The sequence below is a fragment of the Trichomonas vaginalis genome, chromosome II (genome assembly GCF_026262505.1).
Source record: "Trichomonas vaginalis G3 chromosome II, whole genome shotgun sequence".
In the NCBI taxonomy this organism is placed as follows: Eukaryota; Parabasalia; order Trichomonadida; family Trichomonadidae; genus Trichomonas; species Trichomonas vaginalis.
In genome coordinates this window covers 6,133,732-6,156,550 of record NC_067204.1, presented here as the reverse complement: position 1 = coordinate 6,156,550, position 22,819 = coordinate 6,133,732, and the positions used below count along the sequence as shown (strand labels likewise).

Genomic DNA, 22,819 nt, shown 5'->3' with positions numbered 1-22,819 from the left:
AACCTGACTTCTTTGCAGAGACGACTTTAAAATCTATTGAGTTTGTTTCAAAATTATATGCTATGCTAACTTCTGAAGGTAATGGGTGTCCTTCCGCAGTCAGTTGTTCTCTCACTACCGTTTGAAGCTTTGTATTAAAAACTTTCATGTCATCTCCTGTGTCTAGGTTCACATACACAGCAATGGGAAAACTATCTTGCTTCTTTGTTTCATCATTATACCTCAAAACATTAAAGTTCTTCAATAATATTGTCCTTCCTGCTGGAATACTTCGAACCTGTCTGATTTCAATAGCTTTCTCACCTCCTACATACTCTACCCAGTGTCTTGGATATTCATAAGTATACTGACTTTCTTGAATTTTGGTTGGTTTCATCATAACGTGTTCATAGTATATCTTTATACTCTTGTCAGTTAGACTCGGTGCTATGTTCTGAATATTTCTGACTTGCATTTTTAATGGAGATAAAATGAAGCATTTAATACATGACGTAGATGAAGACATGAATGAAACTACAGACAAACTTAACTCTTCTCTCATTCTTCCTTTCAGCAAAGATTATGAGTTCTGTTCAAATGGTGTGTATTTCTATTGTGGAAAGATGGGTTCAGGTAAGACATTTAACCTCATTCGTCATATACTCATAACAGAGCGTTTAGGAAACGACTCTTACTATGACCAAATCATTATATCAGCAACTTCAGACTCTATGGATTCAACAGCGAAAACATTTATGTCAAAAGTTCAAGCCTCTGTCGTTTAAAGTTCCAGACAGTGACTCATTGAATTTCTTCAACGTTACGTTCGACGTAAGAGGAAATATTATGCCATCGTTGAATTATACAGTCAGGAATGCAAAAGACTTCAGAAGAGATGGAAAGAATTATTGACAAACACACTTACGTCAATACTCAGGAGTTACGATATGAAACGACTGACAAACTACATTCTATCAAACTTTCAAAATACCTTCAAAAGTATCCTTCAAATACTCTGCTCGTTTGCGACGACTTCGCCGGAAAGGTTTAGTGTCAAAGCTGACTCAAATTAGCTAACATCATTACTAAAGTCAGACATTACCACTTAACTGTAGCAATCTTATGCAAACATGGAGGTTTTTAGCTTTAAACATAAAACGTCTCATAACTGACTTCGTTATCTTTCAAGGTTTTCACGTTATGATATTGAACTCATTTGGAACAGTCAGGTATAACATTACCTTTTTGAAGAAATTTGGGAAGCATATAAGTCTCCATCTCTCCTCGTTCATACCTTGAGATTCATATCATGACTAATACATTAAAGTCAAAAATATTCCATGGGAACGACCAACATTGTTTTAAAGTTTACCTTCAATTGACTGATGGTAAACAAATTCCATGCATCTGTCGCCATTTCTGTTAATATTTTTGCTGTCATTCATATCATCCACTTCCCATCCGTTAACTTTTGAGGATATGCGTTAGAATAGCTGTTCTTAAATGAAGGCTTTTCACCTTTTAGCGCATAAACTTATAACTTTCTGCATACTTTATGTTTGAACTCCTGAGCCATCATTGACATAAATTTTTATAGGCTTCCACCTTTGTTCATGTTCCTGCTTCTTCCCTTAGCTCTTTTTGTTCAGTAGTTCTACATCTTTATACACAGCACTGTCTCAGTGAATTCAACAATATTTTCATTCGTTAGCTTTACATTCAAACCTTGTCGAGTATATTGTTCATTTCATACATATAAAAGGTTTTTATTCTATATGAAATGAGAAGCAAATCCATCTTAGCTGGTGCGTTAATGTTCCATTGAACCAACATCAAATGTTGACTCACGAACGACAAACAATATTGTCATAAAGAACTATAGTTCGGAGTGTTTGAAAGAAAAGAACCAGAACTGAAATCCGTGAATTTAAACTCAGCTTCAAAGCTAACGCTACATCAGATGTTAAGTTAGAGTATCCACCACTGGACAAATTCTTTCAAGAGAAGCCACGACAACCCTTACACAATGTTCAAACAAATCTTCAGATAACGTAGACCATTACCTTCTTCAGTTATACCAAACAATTTTACTCAAAGACGATAAGAAGCTTTTGACAAATCTTATAAGCAAGAACCAAATAATTCTAACAAGGAGACCTTGAAAATGTTATATACGAATAACAGGGAAACAATGTGTCATTGACTATCTCGACCTGAAATCGAATGCTGTGGTCAAACGCCACCATTCATGAAAATAGGTAACATCCGCATCATTGAAAACAGGAACTACAGGAGTTGAGTTTAAGTATAAATATTCGAACGAGTATACAAATTTCAACAGAATATAAGCTTGTTTGAAATATGTTTTTAGTAAATTAAAGCAATTTGTAATATCTGTCCAAAACTTCTTCAACAGTATCGAACTCATCTTCATAATGCAAACCTAATCTTATTGACTTGGTGCAGTTTCACTAACACAATATAGCGCTTTGCGCTCGGCGCCTTTGACGCCTTTTTCTGTTCTCTTGACTGACATAACTAACTCATTTGTTTCATCAAACAGCAACAACCAAAGTTCATGACCTAATACATAACATTCATACTTTATATTTTTAGCTCTGAGTTCTCTTGTAAGCTGTTGCATTTAATATTTTCTAAAAAGTCAACTTCAACAGTCATTCGCACTGGTGCCTTCAGTTTCTACAGCTCGCCTTGAAAGTCAACAAGTCTGAATTGCATGTCTTTCAAATTATGAGGACTAATGCGAATCCATTTACCTAAATGAGTTGCTATGAACAGGAACGTTTGGAATGAACATTGAATTGACTGCATAACAGAAGGATTTTATATTCTACTGAAACCTTTACTATTAACTCCTGAAATACTGTGACATTAGCTATTTTAGACTCAATGTACAAAATTACCATAACATACGTATGGAACAGATTTCAATCTCAATCGTTTTGTCAACACTTTTCAAAGGAATATGTCATATGGTATGCTCCCAGAAGCAATTGAACTCTATGACTTCATTCGTGTTATCTTAAACTCCTTCACATAACTGAACTTCAAAACTCCTGCAATAAGTTTAATCATTCATTAAGTTTTCTTCGTTCTCCTTGTTTATTGTAGTATTTATGAGAGCATTTAACACTCCAGCTAATGTTTCCATCTTATATCTACATTATTGTGAAACTTTATTTCGTGCTCTTTCATCTATTTCAAGCTCCATGAAATCTGTTTCATCTGTTATAACGAATGAAGCGATAGTATTGAAGTCAACAACTCTGAAAGCAAGCGCTTCATTCTGAAGACCTAAGTTTGTTTGTAGCTTTACTGTCCCGTATTCGTTTGGGTCTGTACTTTGCAAATAGAACAACATTTTATTCTCATTAAAATATGAGTATTGCTGCATATGCCGTATGAAGCTGACAGAGCTAAACGTTTATATTTTGGTCAATACTCTCTCACACTTACTGACAAATATTGTTATTTCTGATGGAAATACCGAGAAATACATAACATGGAAGGACTATGAAAAGTTTGACCCTATTTAACTCCATGCACTATGCCATTCATTGTAAATGGTGAAGTTGTCATGAAGAACGACACAACTGTTTATAGGTCTGTATATGAAGCGTTAGAATATATGTTGAATTATAATCCCGAAAGATTTGACCAAGCACTACGTCATGTACAATGCCTTTTATTAAGGATGGTGAAATCGTAAGAGTTCCGAATTCAACGGTTTACACAGCTGTTCAAAACAGTTTACAAAACATTTTAGCGAATATCTTAATTCAGAAACTACAGAAATAAAATTACGTATATAACAGATGCTAAAGAAATTAAATCAAAAACGACAACATTATTTACGTCACTTAATGATTTAATGACTTATATCATTATATTCCTGCACCAACTACAGCATTTGATCCAAACTCGACGCGTTTGCAGTGTACCTTTCATAAAGTCGCAAACGGATCTTTGAGTCCTGAAGGTCTTTTCAGACCGAAGCGACCAGGGCAAAGCCCATGACAGTTCATTAATTGTTTTAAGGATTCGACAGTAATGAATCATTAAAGGCGTCATTAATGAAAATCATTGATTTTAATTCATTCACGAATACATATAATTCATTCATTAATGTTTCATATGCTTCTAAAGAAGGTGAGCCAAAAACTATCCGATAAAGCGTGTATGAAATAAAAGCATCAACGACGAAATTGAATTCGTTAACTTTTGACGGTGATAGTTTCGTTAATGACATAACATCAGGGAAAACAATTTTAACGAAAGAATATTTAAAATCTCATGTTAGTGAGTTCGTTGAAATTGAAAAAGAAGGTGGAATTAAGTTCGATCCACTGAATTTCATTTCAGCTTAGCGATGCGGGTGTTAGTTTCGCTGAATGGACAACATACAGAGTGAAATAAATGCAATATGGACGTTTTTGGGGTCAAAAGCGGGAATGGGTGAGCTTGTAAATGCTGCAAGAACATTAGGTGAAACAGGAAATTTTGTAGATGGTTTTAAAAGACTTGTTTCAAATGTTTTAACAAACACAAAGAAATTATTTAGATATACCATACATAACGGACGGATTTTCGAACAGGTAGCAACAAACCCTCCGGTTATGGCTGCGTTGATGATGGTTAGAGATATAAAACCACGTAACGACGGGAACGAAGAACATGAACAACAGAGCCCAACGGGCTCAGAGCCACATAGTGGCGAGGATACTGGTCGGGTTATTCAAGACATTAAAAACGTGTATCCTGAAGTTATTGATTTATTTAGAGGAGTTAATGATTCAATTTCAAAACATTCTATAACCCTCGATGAAGAGAATAAATTAACAGATTATATATTCGTCATTATTGCAGAATTAATGAAGAGAATAAATGAAAAAGGAATTGGTGATATCATTAATGTCAGCGATGTAATGATGAAAAGAAATTTTGACTCATTATTTACAAAACCGAAAACAGAATATAGTCTTTATGACGTAATTACCGAATTAATGAAAAAGATTAATGATAATAAGAGTTCTGGCGGAAGAGTTGAATTAGAAGTGAATGATGTTAATGAGAAATTAGCCGAAAAAGCAGATAAAAACCACGTTCATTATATAACTTCAGACGAACAGATTATAACGGACTACCATGGATATTTAACACGAAGTGATGAAGCGAAGACAAAAAATGTTAATGAAAGAAGATATAAATACATTCGTGCTAAAGGTTATGACATAAGCTGTACTGTACAGTATGACACAGGTAAAGCACCAGAAGCATTTAGTTATAACGATGAAATTTATGCCTCTACTTTCTCTGTTAATGGTGTATTAGTTGAACCAAGATTTATGTTAAGAGTTAAGGCAAAAATAACGTTTGAAGATGCTATTAAAAGTAAAGCTGACAAAGTTGAACTTGACGCAACGAACAAAGTTTTGAAATCTCATAAACACAACATCTCCGATATAAATGAACTTCAAACTTCTTTAGACAGTAAAGCTGACAAGAACCATACACATAAATCCTTCACTACTGTTAGAGCAGACGACATAATATTGAACTTTGACCTTGGTTCAAGTGCACCATTAGAAAATCCAAGTACAAGCGTAAAAGATACTCTTAACAGTTTAGATAACAGTTGCAGGAACATTGAAAGTCATGCCAGAAACTTTGAAGCACATGAACTACCAGCAATGTTAGATAAGAAAGCAGACAAGAACCATACACATAAATCCTTCACAACTGTTGCTATAGAAAGTATTGAAGGAACGGTTGAAGAAACTGGTGGGGATGCATTATATTGTAAACCTCCTAACTTTCCACAAGGTTTAACATCGGATGACGACATAACGACGATGAGAAACATTAGATGTAAAGATGTTTATGTCATGAAGGATGAACATAATATTAAATTCACTGCTCAAGATTTATATGACAAGAAAGCAGACAAGAACCATACACATAAATCCTTCACTACTGTTAGAGCAGACGACATAATATTGAACTTTGACCTTGGTTCAAGTGCACCATTAGAAATCCGAGTACAAGCGTAAAAGATACTCTTAACAATTTAGATAAGAGTTGCAGGAATACCGAAGATCATGCCAGAAACTTTGAAGCATATGAACTACCAGCAATGTTAGACAAGAAAGCAGATAAAACTTATGTGGATGCAGAACTAACAAAGAAATTTTCGAAACCAGATACAATGACATTTACAACAGAAATTATAAATGGTGAACCAGCAACTCCATTTGAATTTGTTAGAGGTCTTCAACCAGATACTTTTGAATTTTTCTTGGATAATTCTATTGAACTAACATTACATTATAAAAGTGGAACAAATGCAACATTTCATCCGGGAGATACATTCCAAATGGTATTTAATGACATAAGTTCTTTAGAATATGTTTATAGAGTTATGAGCATATATGATTTAATATATCCTATAGGAGCTGTTTATACGTCTATGAATCCAATAAATCCAAACACTTTATTTGGTGGTAGATGGTATGAAATAGTTGACAGTTTTCCATTCTACACTAATACGCAGTCAATGAAGATGGGAGGTTCAAAGAAAATAGGTATTGAAAACCTTCCTTCACATATGCATAGGTTCAGTGGAAGAACATCTGTGGAAGGAAACCATTCACATTCAATAACAAAAAGAGGTTATACAAATCTTGCAGCGGGTTCGGATAGACAGGGAATGCATAGATATGATATCACAACTGACCCCAAAGATGTTAGCACAGGTATTTTCTGTGGAACTGCAGGAAATCATACACATGTTGTAGCTGGTATTACAGACCCAGCAGGTAATGGAAAAGATTATATGCCTCCTTATATAACAATGCACGCTTGGATACGAGTTGGTTAAAATCTTTAACTTTACATAAATGAGCTTGAAAGAAGTATTCGAACAACATCCATGGAGGTCATTTAAGAAGTTCAATGAAGCTGCAAAGAGGGGATTTACTAACAGAGCTGAAGTGAAAAGGTTCTTTGACAAAAATGTTGTACATCAAACAAAAATAAATCCTTACGACTACTTTTTACCAATTTACTCCAACACTCCTGACGCATACCAATTTGACACTCTCATTCAAAGCAGAAAAGGAGGACATAAACCATTCCTCATCTTCATAAATGTTAACACTCGTAAAGCATATGCGTATATAATGAGAAATAAAGGAACTCATGAAGTGTTAAGAGTTTTACAAAAGTTTGTAGCAGAACATAGCCCAAGTATTTTAACATCAGACCAAGACGGTGCATACCTCAGCAACGAAATCACAGAATTTCTCATTAAGCATAACATAACTCACTACACTACTGAAGACCATAACCATAACATACTCGGTATCATTAACCGCTTCATAAGGACTCTCAGAGATTTAAATCAAGAGCGAGACTTTACCGAAGAAACAATGAAACATTTTCTCGAAGTATATAATTCCTCAACACATTCTACAACAGGACATACACCAAATTCAATGACACAACAACAAGAAGAAAAGTATATACAAAAGAAACGAAGCCAAACACAAAATATCAGAAATTCAACACAATTTACTCTCATTCCTGGTACAAAAGTTCGTGTAGTTCTTGACGACAAACCATTGACAAAGAAACGTTTAAGGTTAAGTCGAAATTATTATATCGTAGACTCTACGCAAGGTAATGGATATCTTATAAAAGCTGCTGACGACTCCATAGCATTTTACCCTCGACATAAATTAGTCGAAAGTAGTAATGGCAAACTTGCTGAAACCATTGACGAAGCAAAGCGAGGAGTGGTTATTGAAATACTTGACTATAACACAAACGATGACACTTATAAAGTAAGATATGAAGGAGGCGTTGAAGATGTTATACCATCTAAGAACTTGAGAGAATCTAAACCAACTCATCTGGGACCATTAGAGCGGGAGTACTGGAAAGATAAAAACATGCCAGAAAGAATAAGAAAATTCTTCTAAACTTTTTCGTTGGATGTAAATCAGACAAAAATATAATTTAGGTGAAGAGGTGAGATTTCACCTGTTTTCTCACCTCTTTTTTCACCTCTTGAACTTTTTATAACATTCGGTCATAACTTCATCAATTTCATTTAAATCACGATTTAAAAACTCATTGACTTCATCTTCAACCGTGTCATCTTGTAATAAGAATATTTTCTTTAGTTTCATGTCAACATCCCGAACAGCACAAAGGATAAAATCATATTCATTTCTTCCGTTAAACATACTTTTTCTTTCTCGTTCATCGTTAAATAAATTATTGAAAATATAAACAGCGGTGTAAAAGTTATGTACTGTGTTAAATGTTGAAGCTTCACCTATTTTAGATTTTAGGATTCTTTTAGTAAGTAAATTGTTATCGTTCTTTCTCTTTTCCTTATCGTTCATGTCGAATCTGTCGAACCACATATCCTGTATTTCATCGAATTTACGAACTATAGAATCCGTCATTTCCCTGGTTAATGAGGGGTAATCATTATTAATTTTTTCATATAATTTGTCCATATGATTTTCATCGACGTTTCCGGAAAGCATTTAATTAAAGCAAAAATATATTATAGGTGAAGAGGTGAGATGTCACCCGTTTTCTCACCTGTTTTCTCACCCCAGTTTTTCACAAGCGTTTTACATGAATTGTACGATGTATATTTGAAATCCTAAACAATTTCGTAGCTTCTATTTCTTCTGTCAGTATGTCAAAAGTTTTAACAATGCCGAAAGTTTCTTTATATTTCTTCTTGACGTCAGATAGAAGGAAATCGTCAGCAGTTGGATAGTTTTTGTTCAGAAATGCTAACATGTCCATTTTATTTTCTGCTGGCTTTTCTGCTTCTTTCTTTAAGTCTGCATAGTCGTTTCGCATTCTTTCTATCTCTTTGACGGAGTAGTTATATTTCCTAATTGCTGCTTTACATTTAGAACATTGCGGATTCATTTTTGCGTTATATTCTGAAACCTTACCTGCTAAAACAACTAAGGCGTCAATGGTTTTCTTTAACTCAAAAGCAGTTGGTCTTATCTGTTCGTTCCATATTTTACCTCTTCTATCTTTATCTCTTATCTGCCATACACATTCAGCAACTAACGAAACAAAGTTATCGTAGGTCTTAAACTCCCCGGATTTATATATGTCAGAAACATTCTTATATACCATGTCGCAATCTTTGTCCATAACCTTATGGTTGCAATGAAATCCTAGAAACTCATAGTTTACCTTTCGAATGAACTTCTTTATTTCTACTGAGTCAGTTGGTTTCACTTCTATTTCATCGAATTCAGGAATAGTTAGTTTTTGATGCTGAATTTCAGGTAGTTTAGGTAAATGGTCAATAATGTCCTGCATTTCATAAAGATACTGTTCATTTGTTTCATCTTTCGCACTACAGTCTAAATTACTTGTTAAAAGTTCTTGCTTTATCTTCTGGATTTTTGTTTCGAAAGTATATGAAGAAGGAATGAAGCTTTTCATCTCTACTAACATAGATGTTGGATTCATGACTAACGAGTTTGGTGAAGTTGTTGTGGACAGAGTCCCGCCGTTCGCGGCTTGAATTGTTGTTGTGCCGATTGTTGAAATCATATCTTTACATACAAAATAAAAAAATAAATAAAAATAAAACTAACGTTATTTTTCTATCTTAAGGAAATTCATGAAAATTCATGAGGGTGAGAAATTAGGTGAAAAAAGAGGTGACATCTCACCTCTTCACCTATAATATATTTTTGGTCATTTACACTCATTTACGAAGAAGTTATGACAAAGCATTTACGAAGAAGTTATGACAAAGCATTTACGAAGAAGTTATGACAAAGTCACGAGGGTGAAAAAGAGGTGAAAAACAGGTGACATCTCACCTCTTCACCTAAATTATATTTTAGGTCAAAGCTTCCACGAGAGAAAAGATTCCTCATTCGCTAAGGATTCCAAAAATGAAAAAATCATTGATTTCGGCTGAGAAAAAACAGCAAAACCCTTCTTCCACGGGAACAAAGAAATAAAGAAGAAATAAAGTAAATTTTTTATTTATTCCCGTGGAAGATAGAGCACTTTTATGACACTTTTTATTCACGACAAACAAGACAAATAAAGAAAATAAGAAAATACGGCGCTGTCGCGGTTCGAACCACAGACCTTGACCCCTCCATAACACCACCTTAGACCACTGTGCTACGTAGCCTGTCGACATAAGATTTTATAAATTGCATATTTGACGTAAATTTATTTCCATCTGGCTTCCCACTGCATAAGATATTCATACGTGTTTGTAAGACATTCATTAAACTTCTTTTCTATTGCATCTAATCTTGCGTTATTTTTTTCAATAACTTGTCTGTATTCTTCATCATCTCCAGCAGTGTTTGGGTCTTCACGTTTAAAATATTCATTGTTAACCAATTTTTTATCTACAAATTTTATTAGTGTTTGATTCACTTCGTTATGATAACGGTCATATTCTTTCAATACGTAAGTGAAGACAAAATGCGTCGTACCTTCAATCTTAAAGCTTAAAGAACTTTCAACACAGTTTTGAGGGTCTGTCAGTGCGTCAATGAGATAGTATTCGAAGTCAGTCAATAATCTTTTTAAAGTCATTTCATACAGGATAAAATTTAATGTTGTGAAGAAATAGTGTTTATCTCAGAAAAAATAAAGTTAGTTTTTATTTTATTTATTTTTTTATCCTGTATGTAAGAACAGTAATGTCAACATTAGAGAACACAACAACTGCTATCGTTCATGAAGCCATAAATGAAGAATACGAATACATACAATATAACAAACAATTGAGACTCATTCGTTCAGTCAAAGATGATATGTATCAAATGCAAAGTATAATGAACGCTCTTCGTTCTACAAAGCAAGCATATCATTGGTTTGAAAACCAACAGGCAAAAGAACTTTTAGAAGAATTTCCTCATATGATTGCTTCCCTCGGAAAACCGAGGGAAGAGATTCCGTACGAAAATCGCAAGAATTTGGCACCTGGTTTGAAAGGTTATTATGTTCATAGACTTTTAGTAAATGCTGTAGCAATGTGGGCTTCACCTCGTTATGCTTGTTATATTTTCATGATGTTAGATGAACTATATAAAGCAGAACGTGGAGAGATGGAAAAGAAACTTCAAGCAAAAGATGAAGTCATTGAATCCAAAGACAAAAGCATACAGAAAAGAATACCGCCGCCATTTATGACTGTATTCGCATGGTACCGCATTTATTGAATGAACTAAATATATTTTATGTCTGTAATTAATTAGGTAATGAAGTAGTGGATGAACTGCAGAAATATATTTTATCGTTAATGTTTACGTCAATGGTTTCAGGTTATTCAATAATTATTTATTTTTGAATAACCGAAGGTGCTACCATGCTACCATGTGCTACCAGGTCATTTAACTTCTCTGAAAAATGATGACAACATGACATTTTGACAACAACATAGGAGGAAGGCAGTTATGAATTATTTTTGAAGAACTGGAGGTGCTACCATGCTACCATGTGCTACCAGGTCATTTAACTTCTCTGAAAAAGTGTGACAACATGACATTTTGACAACAACACAGGAGGAAGGTAGTTATGAATTATTTTTGAAGAACTGGAGGTGCTACCATGCTACCATGTGCTACCAGGTCATTTAACTTCTCTGAAAAATGATGACAACATGACATTTTGACAACATTTACGAAAATAAATTTTTATCGTTAATGTTTACGTTAATGTTTTCACTGCTACCATGCTACCATGTGCTACCAGGTCATTTAACTTCTCTGAAAAAGTGTGACAACATGACATTTTGACAACAACATAGGAAAATATGATGCAGTCCAAAAATAAAGTTAGTTTTAAAATTGTTTTTATTTTTTATTCCTATATAAATGACAGCAACAAACAACAACAGCAACTATATCGTTTCTGATGAAAATATCATTGATTCATTAGTTGAGGAATTAGTTGTGGCAGAAACTAAAACCCTCAACGAAAGAATTGGTGAAAACAAGATTGATTTACATAACTACCTCAAACATGATGGAGGAAGAGGAAGGAAAACTGGTATGGCTTTATTAGTAAATAAAATTTCAAATTTAACGATTATAGATGTTGATATCAATAAATCGTACAATGATGAACTTAAAGAAACAGTTCGAAAAGACATTTTATCAAAACTTTCGGATAAAGATGTTATCGTTAAAACCGCTTCAGGAGGTCTTCACATTTATTGCAACACTAATTTCTTCTATTCAGTTTCGAACAGAATGATTAAATGTTATTCCTGCAATGATTACGATATTGATATAATGACTTCTATTGATGATTCAAAGCGTTCATTAGTAGTTATGGCTGATTCAAGAGTTCGCAAGAATGCAACAGAACCAATCAAAACATACTCATTCATTCGTGGAAGTTATGATTCAACATTAACCAGAACAGTGAATGATATATTAAATGATTTGAATATTAAGGTAAGAGTTGAACAGAAGAATGAAGAAATAAAGACTATCATGAATGAAAACAAAGATGTAAACATTGACGATAAACTTGCTCAGAGCATAGTTGATGGCATCTGTGATTTTGAAGTACATAATGATGGTGGAAACATGAATTTAGAAAAAGAAGTTACATTATTCACACTGTTTCAAGCTATTAATTCGTTACCTAATCATTTAATTAATGAAGCATACGATAACGTTTATAACTTCTGCAATTTAACTGAAAATGCAAAAAGTAATTTTGAAAAAGCACGTAGTAGATATGCACATTTAATGACTTCTCCATTTGTTTTAGTGAAGATTCTAAAACTATATCAAAAGGAATATTATGATGAATATGTTTTACCTTTATTACGTAAGCCAAAAATAACATTTGATATCAAACTTGATGATTCATTTTTGATAACAGATATTAGACGCAAGGCTGAAAATCATCAGTATAAAAACAGTTCTGAAGTAATTGAGGATTTATCACGTGTAATCCGTTTTGTAGATTGTGGAAATAAATATTTCATTCAAAAGGACTATAATATCCACGACAAAATGAATCAAATATCATTCGTTCTTCAATCAAACATGAAAGAGTCACTTAAAATGATTAAATTATTTAAAGAAGAAGGTAAAACAATAACAGCATGGGATGTACTACTAAATCAATTATCCTCATTAACCGTTAAGGGTGTTTGCTTTAAATCTGATTCCCCAGATGTTTTCTCAACGTTTCAGGGTTATAAATACAACGTTCTCGAAAAACCAGATTACTCAAAAATTGAGATGTTTATGGATTTCATTAAAGAAGCCATTTGTGATAATAACGATGAAGTGTATAAATACCTTCTCGGCTGGATTGCATCAATGATTCAACATCCTGGAATCAAGAATGAAACAGCAATTATTTTGAAAGGACTTCAGGGAACAGGTAAAAACAGATTCACAGATATTATTTCTGAACTTCTCGCCGGTTATTCATGTAAAAACATTACCGAAATAGGTGAGCTAACGGGTAATTTCAACTCAGTAGTTGAAAATAAAATGTTTCTTGTACTTAATGAACTCAAGAATGTAGGTGAAGATAGACTCGCAAACTTCAACGCTTTGAAATCAATTATAACGGATAATGAGATTAGAATTAATGAAAAGAATCAACCCAGAAGAACTGCTCAGAACGTTGCCAATTTCATTTTCGTAACTAATAACGTTTACCCTGTCAAAATTGAAGTTGGAGACAGAAGATACGTAGTTTTAAGAGTTAATGGTAAATTTAAGGGTCAATTTGATTATTTCAAGAATTTAATGGATTCATGCACTAAGGAATTTTATGATAACCTTTTAACATATTTTATCAATTACGACCTTTCATCATTTAATGTACGAATCATACCGATGACTGAAGCCAAACAAGATTTAATTGAATTATCAACAAATCCTTTAGATGTATGGATAAATACACATTATGATGAATTGTGTGCAGGTATGACGTGTGAAAATGCTCTATTCTGCAAACCATCAGACATGAAAGACAAAAACTTTCAAATGAGTATTAAGGATAAATGTGATAGGAAACATAGAAGAATAGACGGTAAACAGACATGGTATTATGTTTTGAAAGAAGAAATGAAAGGATTATATAAACAGGTTGAACCAAACGACGATGATGATTCATTTACTGACGATGAAATACCTGTAAATGAGCCGCTAAGCGGCGAGACCTGAAGGTCTAGCTTTATAAAGTATGATTTGAATTTATTTTTGCATTCAACCCATGCTGTTGTCAAAATGTCATGTTGTCACACTTTTTCAGAGAAGTTAAATTACCTGGTAGCACATGGTAGCATGGTAGCACCTCCAGTTCTTCAAAAATAATTCATAACTACCTTCCTCCTGTGTTGTTGTCAAAATGTCATGTTGTCACACTTTTTCAGAGAAGTTAAATTACCTGGTAGCACATGGTAGCATGGTAGCACCTCCAGTTCTTCAAAAATAATTCATAACTACCTTCCTCCTGTGTTGTTGTCAAAATGTCATGTTGTCACACTTTTTCAGAGAAGTTAAATTACCTGGTAGCACATGGTAGCATGGTAGCACCTCCAGTTCTTCAAAAATAATTCATAACTACCTTCCTCCTGTGTTGTTGTCAAAATGTCATGTTGTCACACTTTTTCAGAGAAGTTAAATTACCTGGTAGCACATGGTAGCATGGTAGCACCTCCAGTTCTTCAAAAATTAATTATTTTTGCTTAAATAGCTTCAGGGTCAATTTCTTCAACCATTTCACTTCCTTCGTCAATGTCAATTGAAGCTTCTTCAACCTTTGGTAAGAATTTCTGTATAACATCTTTGTTCGTCATTTTCTATCTCGACTTGAAGTATAAAGTCAACCTTTCTGAAAGCACGTGTTATATACATAGATGTTATGCCAATGTACTTCTCTTCATTTATGTTCACAATCCAGTCTGTTGGAAACTTAAACGTTACTCTGTTCCCCTTTATTTTGACGTCAGGGTTTTCACTACTGAACGCAACAGATAAAGGTATTTGTCTATACATTTAGTTCGGATAAAAATAAACCATTTACTCTTTCTTTGCTTCAGCTTCTTTAGCTTTTGCTTCAGCTTCTTCTCTAGCTTTCTTTGCCAGCAAACGTGGGTTCTTTTGTCTTCCAGCAGCTAATGCAGCAAGTTGTTTTTCACTAAGTTTTCTCTTTGGTCTCTCTGGCTTTTGTTCTGGTTTTTGTTCCTTCAGTTCGGATAAAATTTGTTCACGAATTTCTTTCTTCAATGCTTCAACATCTATGACCCCTTGGGTCTTGTCCGTAGGATTTGACTGAGTCATTTGACTGTAGATAAAAAACTAAATTAAAACTTTAACCGATGTAAAATGAGCTTGTCAAAATCAGAACGAGAGTCTATTATATAGGGTGTCCAAAGGTGTGTTTAGCACAAACCTGAATACTGCGAATAGAAATAAACAAGTTACATATATATAAAGTTTATTTAAATATAATCACCATTGGATTCAATCACGCGTTCGCAGCGATCGATCCAGGCTTGAAAGACACGCTTTAAATCATCATGAGAAAATTGCTCAAATTGCTCTCTTACAAAATTTTCAAGATCATCTGGACTCGCGAATTCGCGTCCTTCAGCTCTCTTTTTTAGCGTGCCGAATAAATAAAAGTCAGAGGGTGCAATATCAGGTGAATAAATTGGGTTTGGAACAACTTTGACATTGTTTTCCAACAAGTAATTCATTACCTTATGACTTTTGTGAACTCTTGAATTATCAAAATGAATTGCAAACTTTTGTTTTTGTTGTTTGGATTTCTCAAATTCATCAGAATTGATAATTTGAGTAAGAACATTGTCAATTAGATACTGAGCATTCATCGTATTAGGTTTTTGAAGAATATCAATTGCGATGATGCCATTCACGCCCCCAAAAACCGACAACATCATCATTGGTGTGTCAATTTTTTTCTTCGGGAATGTTTGCGGATTTTCATCCTTCGGGATCCACATGATTTTGGCTTCTGTTGCACATTGAAACCAAGACTCGTCCCCTGTTACTAAAAAGCGAAACTTCTTGGATTGATACGCACCCAATATAGAGAGGAGCTCTTTCGAAGATTGGACTCTAGATTTTTTTTGAACTGAATTAAGGTTGTGCGGAACCCAACGTGTATACGCTAGTTTGTAGTTCAAATAATTGTGCAGATAATAACTGACTGTTGTACGTGGTATCTTTGTCATCTCCTCTATCCTTCTGAGTGATGCTCTTGGGTCTTCATCTAGCGCTTGAAGAATTGCTTTGATTTTTCTTTGATCCGGCGATTTTTTGTCAATTTTTATGATGGGCGCCTTTTTGTTCATGAGGTGATACATCCTAACATGATACGTTACAGTGGAATAGCTAGGAGCATCCATACCGAAGCATTTTACCAATGTCTCGTAGATTTTTTTACAGTCTTTGCATTTTTTTGCAAGAGCGAGGATGTTTTCTTTATGATTCATTAAAAAAATGAAAAAAATCCCGCCAAAATTTCCCGCGAAACCGCCTCTTGTCTCAAAATTCATTTTATATCCCGGCATGGCGCCAAAATACAACATACTCATCATATACATATATTCATATTTTTTATTATATATTTATAATCAGCATATATCTCCTTTAATAGTCTCATATAGAGCGCTGTGCTAAACGCACCTTTGGACACCCTATATTAAATGACGCCAGAGGAATACAACATCCTTTCTATTATGTAAGTCAGAGTAAAGATGGTAAAATATATGTAAGAAAAAGAAAGGTTCCATTAGCGAATACAGAGAGCGACAACATTAAGGTGCATGGCAAGGGCGAAGCCCACGAAGCCCATATAAAACCTTCTGTACAAACTGAGCCACCAATAGAACAAGAAGAAAAGAAGCCAGATGTACTTTCAATAACGAACCAAGAGCTTATTGCAAAGTTCGTGAATTTCATTGAAAAGCAAACCGAGTCAAAGAACCCTGACCCACCAGTGAAAGAAGTTGAGACAAAAGAGAATGTACAGTTCATTGAAAATGTCAAGAAACAACTTCCACCACGAATGCCAAGAAGAAGAGTGAGAATAATGAAGTAAATAGATATTTTTATCTGAAGTAAATACATGCAGAACGAACAGTTAAACGAATTTACTCCAGCAGAGCATATTCATCAGATTCGCTCATATTTCGATATCATAGACAATGCAGTTCAAATTGGTGACACTAATAGAAAATATTCTGACGCAAAGATTCCATCACAACCTGGAACTGCTAAAGATAACACATGGGTAACATTCAATCTCTCACCTCCTGGTGAAAATATGTTGGACCTTTACAATACATTCATTACGTATAAAATGGAAGGTCAATTTATTGTAGATAAAGAAATTGGTTCAGGTTCCAATAAAACAAACCCACCAGGATTTTGGATTGGTTTCGATGACGCTTTCTATGCAGTTGCTGGATATCAAATCCTTGCAAATGGTCGTATCGTATATTCTCAAGACAACGCAAGAGAAGAAGCATATATAACTTCAAACTCACAAACTACCGAACAAATAAAGAAAGTATGTTTTCTCAAAGACTCGACATGAAGATGTATGGAGTCATTCGGGAACATGCAGAACAGGACAAATTGTTAGTGGTCCAATTACAGCAGGAAAATCATTTGATTTTAAGCTTCGTTTAAGAATTCCTGTTAGAAGATTCCTTCCATTAGAAACTATTCGATTTATTCCAGCTTTTACAGGAAACATTCAGCTTAAAGTAAAGTTCAGTAGCGACGCCTTACAATGCACATCTATATCTGTAAATGATACCATTGCTTTCAATCCAACTCTTAAAGTTGCATTTGCTTCAGATTCAAATCCACCGACAAATAAATTTGTTCCATGGAATGAACCATTCACTATGATAACGAAGGCAGTAGAAACTAGTGGAACAGTTACTATTACAACTGTAACCCAGCAACTATTTCGAACAAAGATGGATTTTAATGAATGTTTCATTCATCCAAAGTCATTCTCTTTAGACCCTAACATTTATACAGAACTTGTAGAACATTATACAAACGAGGCTTTATGTTTTCCTGTTAAAGTTATGGATTGGATTCCTATGGACGGTTCATTCTCAAAGAATACAGATAGTTCAAGTGCAACATTTACAGCAGCTTATACGCCTATTAATGTTAAAAGTATTTGGGCACTATTTAGAAAGAAAGACAACTATTATGTTAATTTTGAGAACCCTAAGTTTAAATATCTTCAGCTTTCCATGGGAGCTTATGGAAATATGCCTGCAGAACCTGAAAAATCATATGGACCTGTATTTTATGAAATGGTTGCGAACGCTTGCAATACAAACAATGATATGATAGGATTTAATGAAGATGTTATGAGGTCATTGGTGGATGATGGTAGTGTGGAACATAAATGGGATAGCTATGACAACACACATTTCTTATGTGGTTTTCCAACAGAAGTGGACTTTTGCTTCCAGCAAGGTCAAACATCTACTGCTCCAATAACATACAAATTGTCTGTTAAAGGACCTATTGAACTAGCAACTGAAAACGTACCAAAGCCACTTATTGGATTTATGAGGGATTGTTGCTTTGCCATTCAGGTGCGTGCTAATGGCATCCCCATAATAAGATTAGATGACTATAACTTAGCTACGGACGACAGTGAGGAATAAAGGATGAACGTTTATTTTTAAAGCTTATAAATGAGTTCTTCATCAAGCTCTCGTGAACCTTCACCATCTATGAAACAAACTTTACCAAACGATTATGGAGCACCTATTGAATATTTCTTACGAGCTGCACAATGGCAAAGAGCAGTCTCACCAAGGTTAGGTGTTCCACCAGCTCCTGTCAAAAATAGCATTTGGTCAAGTCCTTATATAAGATATGGTCTCCCACTAGGTTTGCTAGCTACAGCAGGAGCAGTTATGATGTTGAAAAGAAATAAAACAAATGTTGTAAATAATACTGAAGTAGCTGAAGTTAAACAAACTTCAACACCTTCACAAGCAAAACCTTCAATGACTCCTGAACCTATGAAAGTACAAACTCCTGTTCAAAAGTCAACTCCTAAACCGACTCCAACATTTAAACCAGAACCTACTCCTCAAATAAATCGTAAAACTCCTGCGTTTCCTTACTGAAAAATAACGTTATTTTTATTTAATATTAAAATTTTTATTTGATTGAAATGACAAATAAAGTCACTGAAGCAATGAAACAAAAGTTTTTGGTAGAATACATTAAATCAGGAATTATTCCAGAAGGTTTTTATATTCATACTATGAAGGATGGTAGAGTTCAGTTTAGAAAGATAAAGCAACCATTAGATAAAGAAGGAATTTTGAGAAAGATTAAACTTCATGAGGACAACATTGCTGAACTTAAGAAGAAGCTAGAAGAGTTGGAGAAAGCAGACGACAGTGAGGAATAAAGCAATGAATTCAACAGGGTAGAAATGAGGGTAGAAATGAGGTTAGATCTAACCATCTACCCTAAACATTATTTTTGGGCTATGTTTTCATACGTGTGAGGGTGGTGATATCATTTATTTTTTATTTTATTTTTATTTTATTTTTATATAAATGACGAAAACTATTGAGATAACAAACTACAACGGTCATGAGTTCAAGAATTTGTTCTTCGTTCCTCGTGAAAATACATTCTATCAGATACGAGGGAGAAAGGGTAAAGTTAGTTTGAGCGTTTATGACAACAAACATAATGGGAGATATATAAAAGCAATAGATACAAACGGTAAGCGTGTTTCATTAGCTTTGTCAAAACTTACTAACATTTATTTTGACAGTGACTTTGACTCTGACGATTGGAGTGACAGCAGCGATACTGAAGAATATGAACTATTGTGTGAAGCACAGCAATGGGAAGCGCTGCAATACTTTTGTAAATGAGAACATTAGTGGGAACGTTAGTGAGAACGTTTATTTTTCATTAGTGAAGTCGTTAGTGAAGTCATTAGTGAAGTCATTTATGTGTCAGATGGTTTTGTAAATATTTAAGGTTAAGTTGGGTAAGGTGGAACGCAGTGCCGCCGTACCCAAGTTAACCATACTAACTATAATTTCTTCTCATGTGCTTTTTCTTCAGCTTTATTCTTTAATTTAGGTTTAAATTTCTCATCAAAACAGAAGAAATCAAATGGTGCGAATTTGAAGATGTTCAACAAAAAATAAACGTTGTTAAACCAATTACTGAAATAAAAATTTTTTCATCTGTTGAAGAATTTAATGACTATTATGCTAATAATAAAAAATTATTTGAAGAATTGACAACATGTAAATTGAATAAAATGTTTAAAGTTGATGGATTCAAAATTTCAAAAATAAAAGGAGTGGTTAGTTTGAAATCTATTCCTCAATCAAGAATCACCTCATTAATGAAAATAGATGATTTAACAAAAAGAATAGAAGAGATTGAAGAAAGAATAAATCAAATAATTGATATCATAAATTCAAATAATCATTAATTTCAATTTCAATTTCTTTTTCTCGTTTATGAGGTCTTTGATTATGACTTTATTAATTCCATTCAGGATTTAAACAATGTTTAATTAATCGCGGAATATCTGACATCATCTATATATAGCTTCTTTTAATGATTTATGTTTGGGTTGAGTGTAAATGTCTTACAATTTTGAAAATTTTTAAATCTTGATTTATTCAAAAATGTAAGAATAAAAACCGTAAGAATCATACATTTTTTACTTCATATGTTAAAAAAAATGATACAAAATCGTTCAATATTGTATGAATTCTTACGTTTACAAAAAAAGTCACACAACCCGTCCACATATACTACTGACGTTATAAAAAGCTTTTATTATGTATTTTGATGAAATTATCTCTATTTTCTTATAAACATACATTTTTTGGTGAAAATTTTACAAAATACCTTGTTTTCCATGAAATGATTTTTAAAATCTCATCACCAGATTAATATATAAGTAGAAAAATGGTTCAGTATATACTACTATTACCATATATCTTGTCAAATACCAATTATAATTTTAGTGCACGTTTGAAATTTCAATGGACGAAGCGAAAAGATACACTAAACTAGAGAAATTAGGTGAAGGAGGTTTCGGATCAGTTTATAGAGCAAAAGATGAAGTTAATAACAACATTGTTTCAATGAAAGTGATTCCTTTGGACATGGAGATTGATGGAATTACATCTTCATGTTTACGTGAAATATCAGCAATGAAAGCATTCGATCACCCGAATATAGTTAAATGCTTAAATACAATCGTTACTTCCGAAAAAGCAGTAATCATTTCCGAATTCATGGAAATGTCTCTAAGAAAGTTCCTATGCATGAAATCACCAATGGATCCAGAATTAGTTAGATCATATTCATATCAAATGCTATGCGGAATTGCTTATATGCATTCTCATCACTATTTACATCGCGATATCAAACCAGAAAATTTACTAATCAATCGAACAGGAATGTTAAAAATAGCAGATTTTAGTTTAGCGCGCTCATTCGGTATACCATTAACTCAAATGACCCCGAATGTTACAACATTATGGTATCGACCACCTGAAATTGTTTTAGGTTCTACATTCTACGATATTGGAATTGACTCATGGAGCGCTGGATGCGTTATCGCTGAAATGATCAAGAAATCTCCTTTATTCGTTGGAGATAGTGATTTAGATCAAGCATTTGGAATTTTCAAGATTTTAGGAACTCCTGAAGAATATTGGCCAGAAAATGCAGTGATATCAGCTGATGTATTTCCAGAAATGGAAAAGAAAGACCTAGGTGGGGTTCTTAACATTCAAGATCCGGATTTAATAGACTTAATTACCAAATTATTATCAATTGATCCAAACAAGCGTTTAACTGCTCGTGACGCATTAGATCATCCTTATTTCAGCAAGATTTCACCTCAATTGGCTGATTTCTGTCGTCCTTCTTTCGATTAATTTCTAAAAAAAAATAGATAAAGTTGTAGTGTTATATATATAAAAATTACATGTTAAAATAGTTATATTTATGTGATCAAACAGTAATGAATATATTTTATTCGAAATAATGAATATGTTCGCGCTTTCTACGAGCTTCGAGAGCAACTCCGTAATCTTCTCTCTCTTGACGTATTCTTTCGAGAGAATTTGTGTATCTTTTGTTTACCATATCATCGCAAGACTTCTTATAATTTTCTAATTGTTCTTCACGCGTATTCTTCCATTTGAGTGTTGTTTCTAACTTTTGGCGACGCTCATTTTTATCTTCGTTTGCGATAGATGTATCCAAAAATGTTGATTTGAGTAAATCTGTTTTTCTTGGAAGCATTGCTGGGTTATCAGAAGGATGATCAATCCAAGAAGTATTATATGTATATGGAGTATGCATGTGTCTTGTAGTTGCAGTTGGAGTTTGAGGTAACCGTGGATTATCGAATTTAGGATGTGTTGAATCGAAGAATATGTTCTCTCTGTTTCGGGCAAGTTGATCCACTCTGCTGTCTAAAAAGCGAGGCGAATCACATTTTAGTCCAGGAGTTCTTTTTATACCGTATTGAAACCTTCTTGTTGAAATCATTTGTTGATTTTGTGGTACACTTTGCTCAATAGCAGGATCGAAGGGTCCTCTCACTCCAGTGACGGCTGTTTGTGCACGGATGCGAGGTTCTCTCTTAGCAAATGGTAAATCCTGCATTTAACGAAGATCTTACTAACGTATAAAAATCGGGTGGGAAAAGTTTTCGAACAATTATTCAAAATATAATGCAGAAT

The 22,819-nt window shown here is 33.8% G+C and overlaps 13 protein-coding genes and 2 pseudogenes across 15 annotated transcripts, besides 2 other annotated features; 10 read left to right on the top strand and 5 right to left on the bottom strand.

Annotated features, from left to right (window-relative positions):
• Window positions 1-20,084: part of a mobile genetic element that runs on past the window's edge.
• Window positions 4,452-5,263, top strand: TVAGG3_0495410 (uncharacterized protein; the record flags this gene model as incomplete). Its single annotated transcript, XM_051236369.1, has 1 exon — window positions 4,452-5,263. A coding segment is annotated over one exon (812 nt), but the record flags the coding sequence as incomplete, so codon positions are not given.
• Window positions 5,346-6,370, top strand: TVAGG3_0495400 (annotated as a pseudogene). Its single transcript has one exon. A coding segment is annotated over exon 1 (1,025 nt).
• Window positions 6,467-6,877, top strand: TVAGG3_0495390 (ATP binding; the record flags this gene model as incomplete). The annotated part of the gene is made up of 1 exon (XM_051236368.1): window positions 6,467-6,877. One exon carries the CDS (start codon window positions 6,467-6,469, stop codon window positions 6,875-6,877), a length of 411 nt encoding a protein of 136 aa, XP_051094192.1.
• TVAGG3_0495380 (integrase core domain containing protein family) lies at window positions 7,179-7,979 on the top strand (the record flags this gene model as incomplete). Its single annotated transcript, XM_051236367.1, has 1 exon — window positions 7,179-7,979. The coding sequence occupies one exon, from the start codon at window positions 7,179-7,181 to the stop codon at window positions 7,977-7,979; it is 801 nt and encodes a 266-aa protein (XP_051094191.1).
• TVAGG3_0495370 (uncharacterized protein) lies at window positions 8,061-8,471 on the bottom strand (the record flags this gene model as incomplete). Its single annotated transcript, XM_051236366.1, has 1 exon — window positions 8,061-8,471. The coding sequence occupies one exon, from the start codon at window positions 8,469-8,471 to the stop codon at window positions 8,061-8,063; it is 411 nt and encodes a 136-aa protein (XP_051094190.1).
• TVAGG3_0495360 (uncharacterized protein) lies at window positions 10,240-10,614 on the bottom strand (the record flags this gene model as incomplete). Its single annotated transcript, XM_051236365.1, has 1 exon — window positions 10,240-10,614. The coding sequence occupies one exon, from the start codon at window positions 10,612-10,614 to the stop codon at window positions 10,240-10,242; it is 375 nt and encodes a 124-aa protein (XP_051094189.1).
• Window positions 10,722-11,243, top strand: TVAGG3_0495350 (KilA, N-terminal/APSES-type HTH, DNA-binding family; the record flags this gene model as incomplete). Its single annotated transcript, XM_051236364.1, has 1 exon — window positions 10,722-11,243. One exon carries the CDS (start codon window positions 10,722-10,724, stop codon window positions 11,241-11,243), a length of 522 nt encoding a protein of 173 aa, XP_051094188.1.
• On the top strand, window positions 11,898-14,222 carry TVAGG3_0495340 (uncharacterized protein; the record flags this gene model as incomplete). Its single annotated transcript, XM_051236363.1, has 1 exon — window positions 11,898-14,222. One exon carries the CDS (start codon window positions 11,898-11,900, stop codon window positions 14,220-14,222), a length of 2,325 nt encoding a protein of 774 aa, XP_051094187.1.
• Window positions 15,081-15,341, bottom strand: TVAGG3_0495330 (uncharacterized protein; the record flags this gene model as incomplete). The annotated part of the gene is made up of 1 exon (XM_001330174.1): window positions 15,081-15,341. One exon carries the CDS (start codon window positions 15,339-15,341, stop codon window positions 15,081-15,083), a length of 261 nt encoding a protein of 86 aa, XP_001330209.1.
• Window positions 15,423-16,726: a mobile genetic element.
• On the bottom strand, window positions 15,503-16,630 carry TVAGG3_0495320 (Mariner transposase; the record flags this gene model as incomplete). Its single annotated transcript, XM_051236362.1, has 1 exon — window positions 15,503-16,630. The coding sequence occupies one exon, from the start codon at window positions 16,628-16,630 to the stop codon at window positions 15,503-15,505; it is 1,128 nt and encodes a 375-aa protein (XP_051094186.1).
• On the top strand, window positions 17,155-18,727 carry TVAGG3_0495300 (annotated as a pseudogene). Its single transcript has one exon. A coding segment is annotated over exon 1 (1,573 nt).
• TVAGG3_0495290 (uncharacterized protein) lies at window positions 18,758-19,198 on the top strand (the record flags this gene model as incomplete). Its single annotated transcript, XM_001330175.1, has 1 exon — window positions 18,758-19,198. One exon carries the CDS (start codon window positions 18,758-18,760, stop codon window positions 19,196-19,198), a length of 441 nt encoding a protein of 146 aa, XP_001330210.1.
• TVAGG3_0495280 (uncharacterized protein) lies at window positions 19,339-19,488 on the top strand (the record flags this gene model as incomplete). Its single annotated transcript, XM_001330176.2, has 1 exon — window positions 19,339-19,488. The coding sequence occupies one exon, from the start codon at window positions 19,339-19,341 to the stop codon at window positions 19,486-19,488; it is 150 nt and encodes a 49-aa protein (XP_001330211.2).
• Window positions 20,085-21,093: 1,009 nt separating the features above from the next.
• TVAGG3_0495260 (STKc CDK like domain-containing protein) lies at window positions 21,094-22,063 on the top strand (the record flags this gene model as incomplete). Its single annotated transcript, XM_001330177.1, has 1 exon — window positions 21,104-22,006. One exon carries the CDS (start codon window positions 21,104-21,106, stop codon window positions 22,004-22,006), a length of 903 nt encoding a protein of 300 aa, XP_001330212.1.
• On the bottom strand, window positions 22,064-22,747 carry TVAGG3_0495250 (uncharacterized protein; the record flags this gene model as incomplete). The annotated part of the gene is made up of 1 exon (XM_001330178.1): window positions 22,104-22,742. One exon carries the CDS (start codon window positions 22,740-22,742, stop codon window positions 22,104-22,106), a length of 639 nt encoding a protein of 212 aa, XP_001330213.1.
• Between the last annotated feature and the right edge of the window lie 72 nt (window positions 22,748-22,819).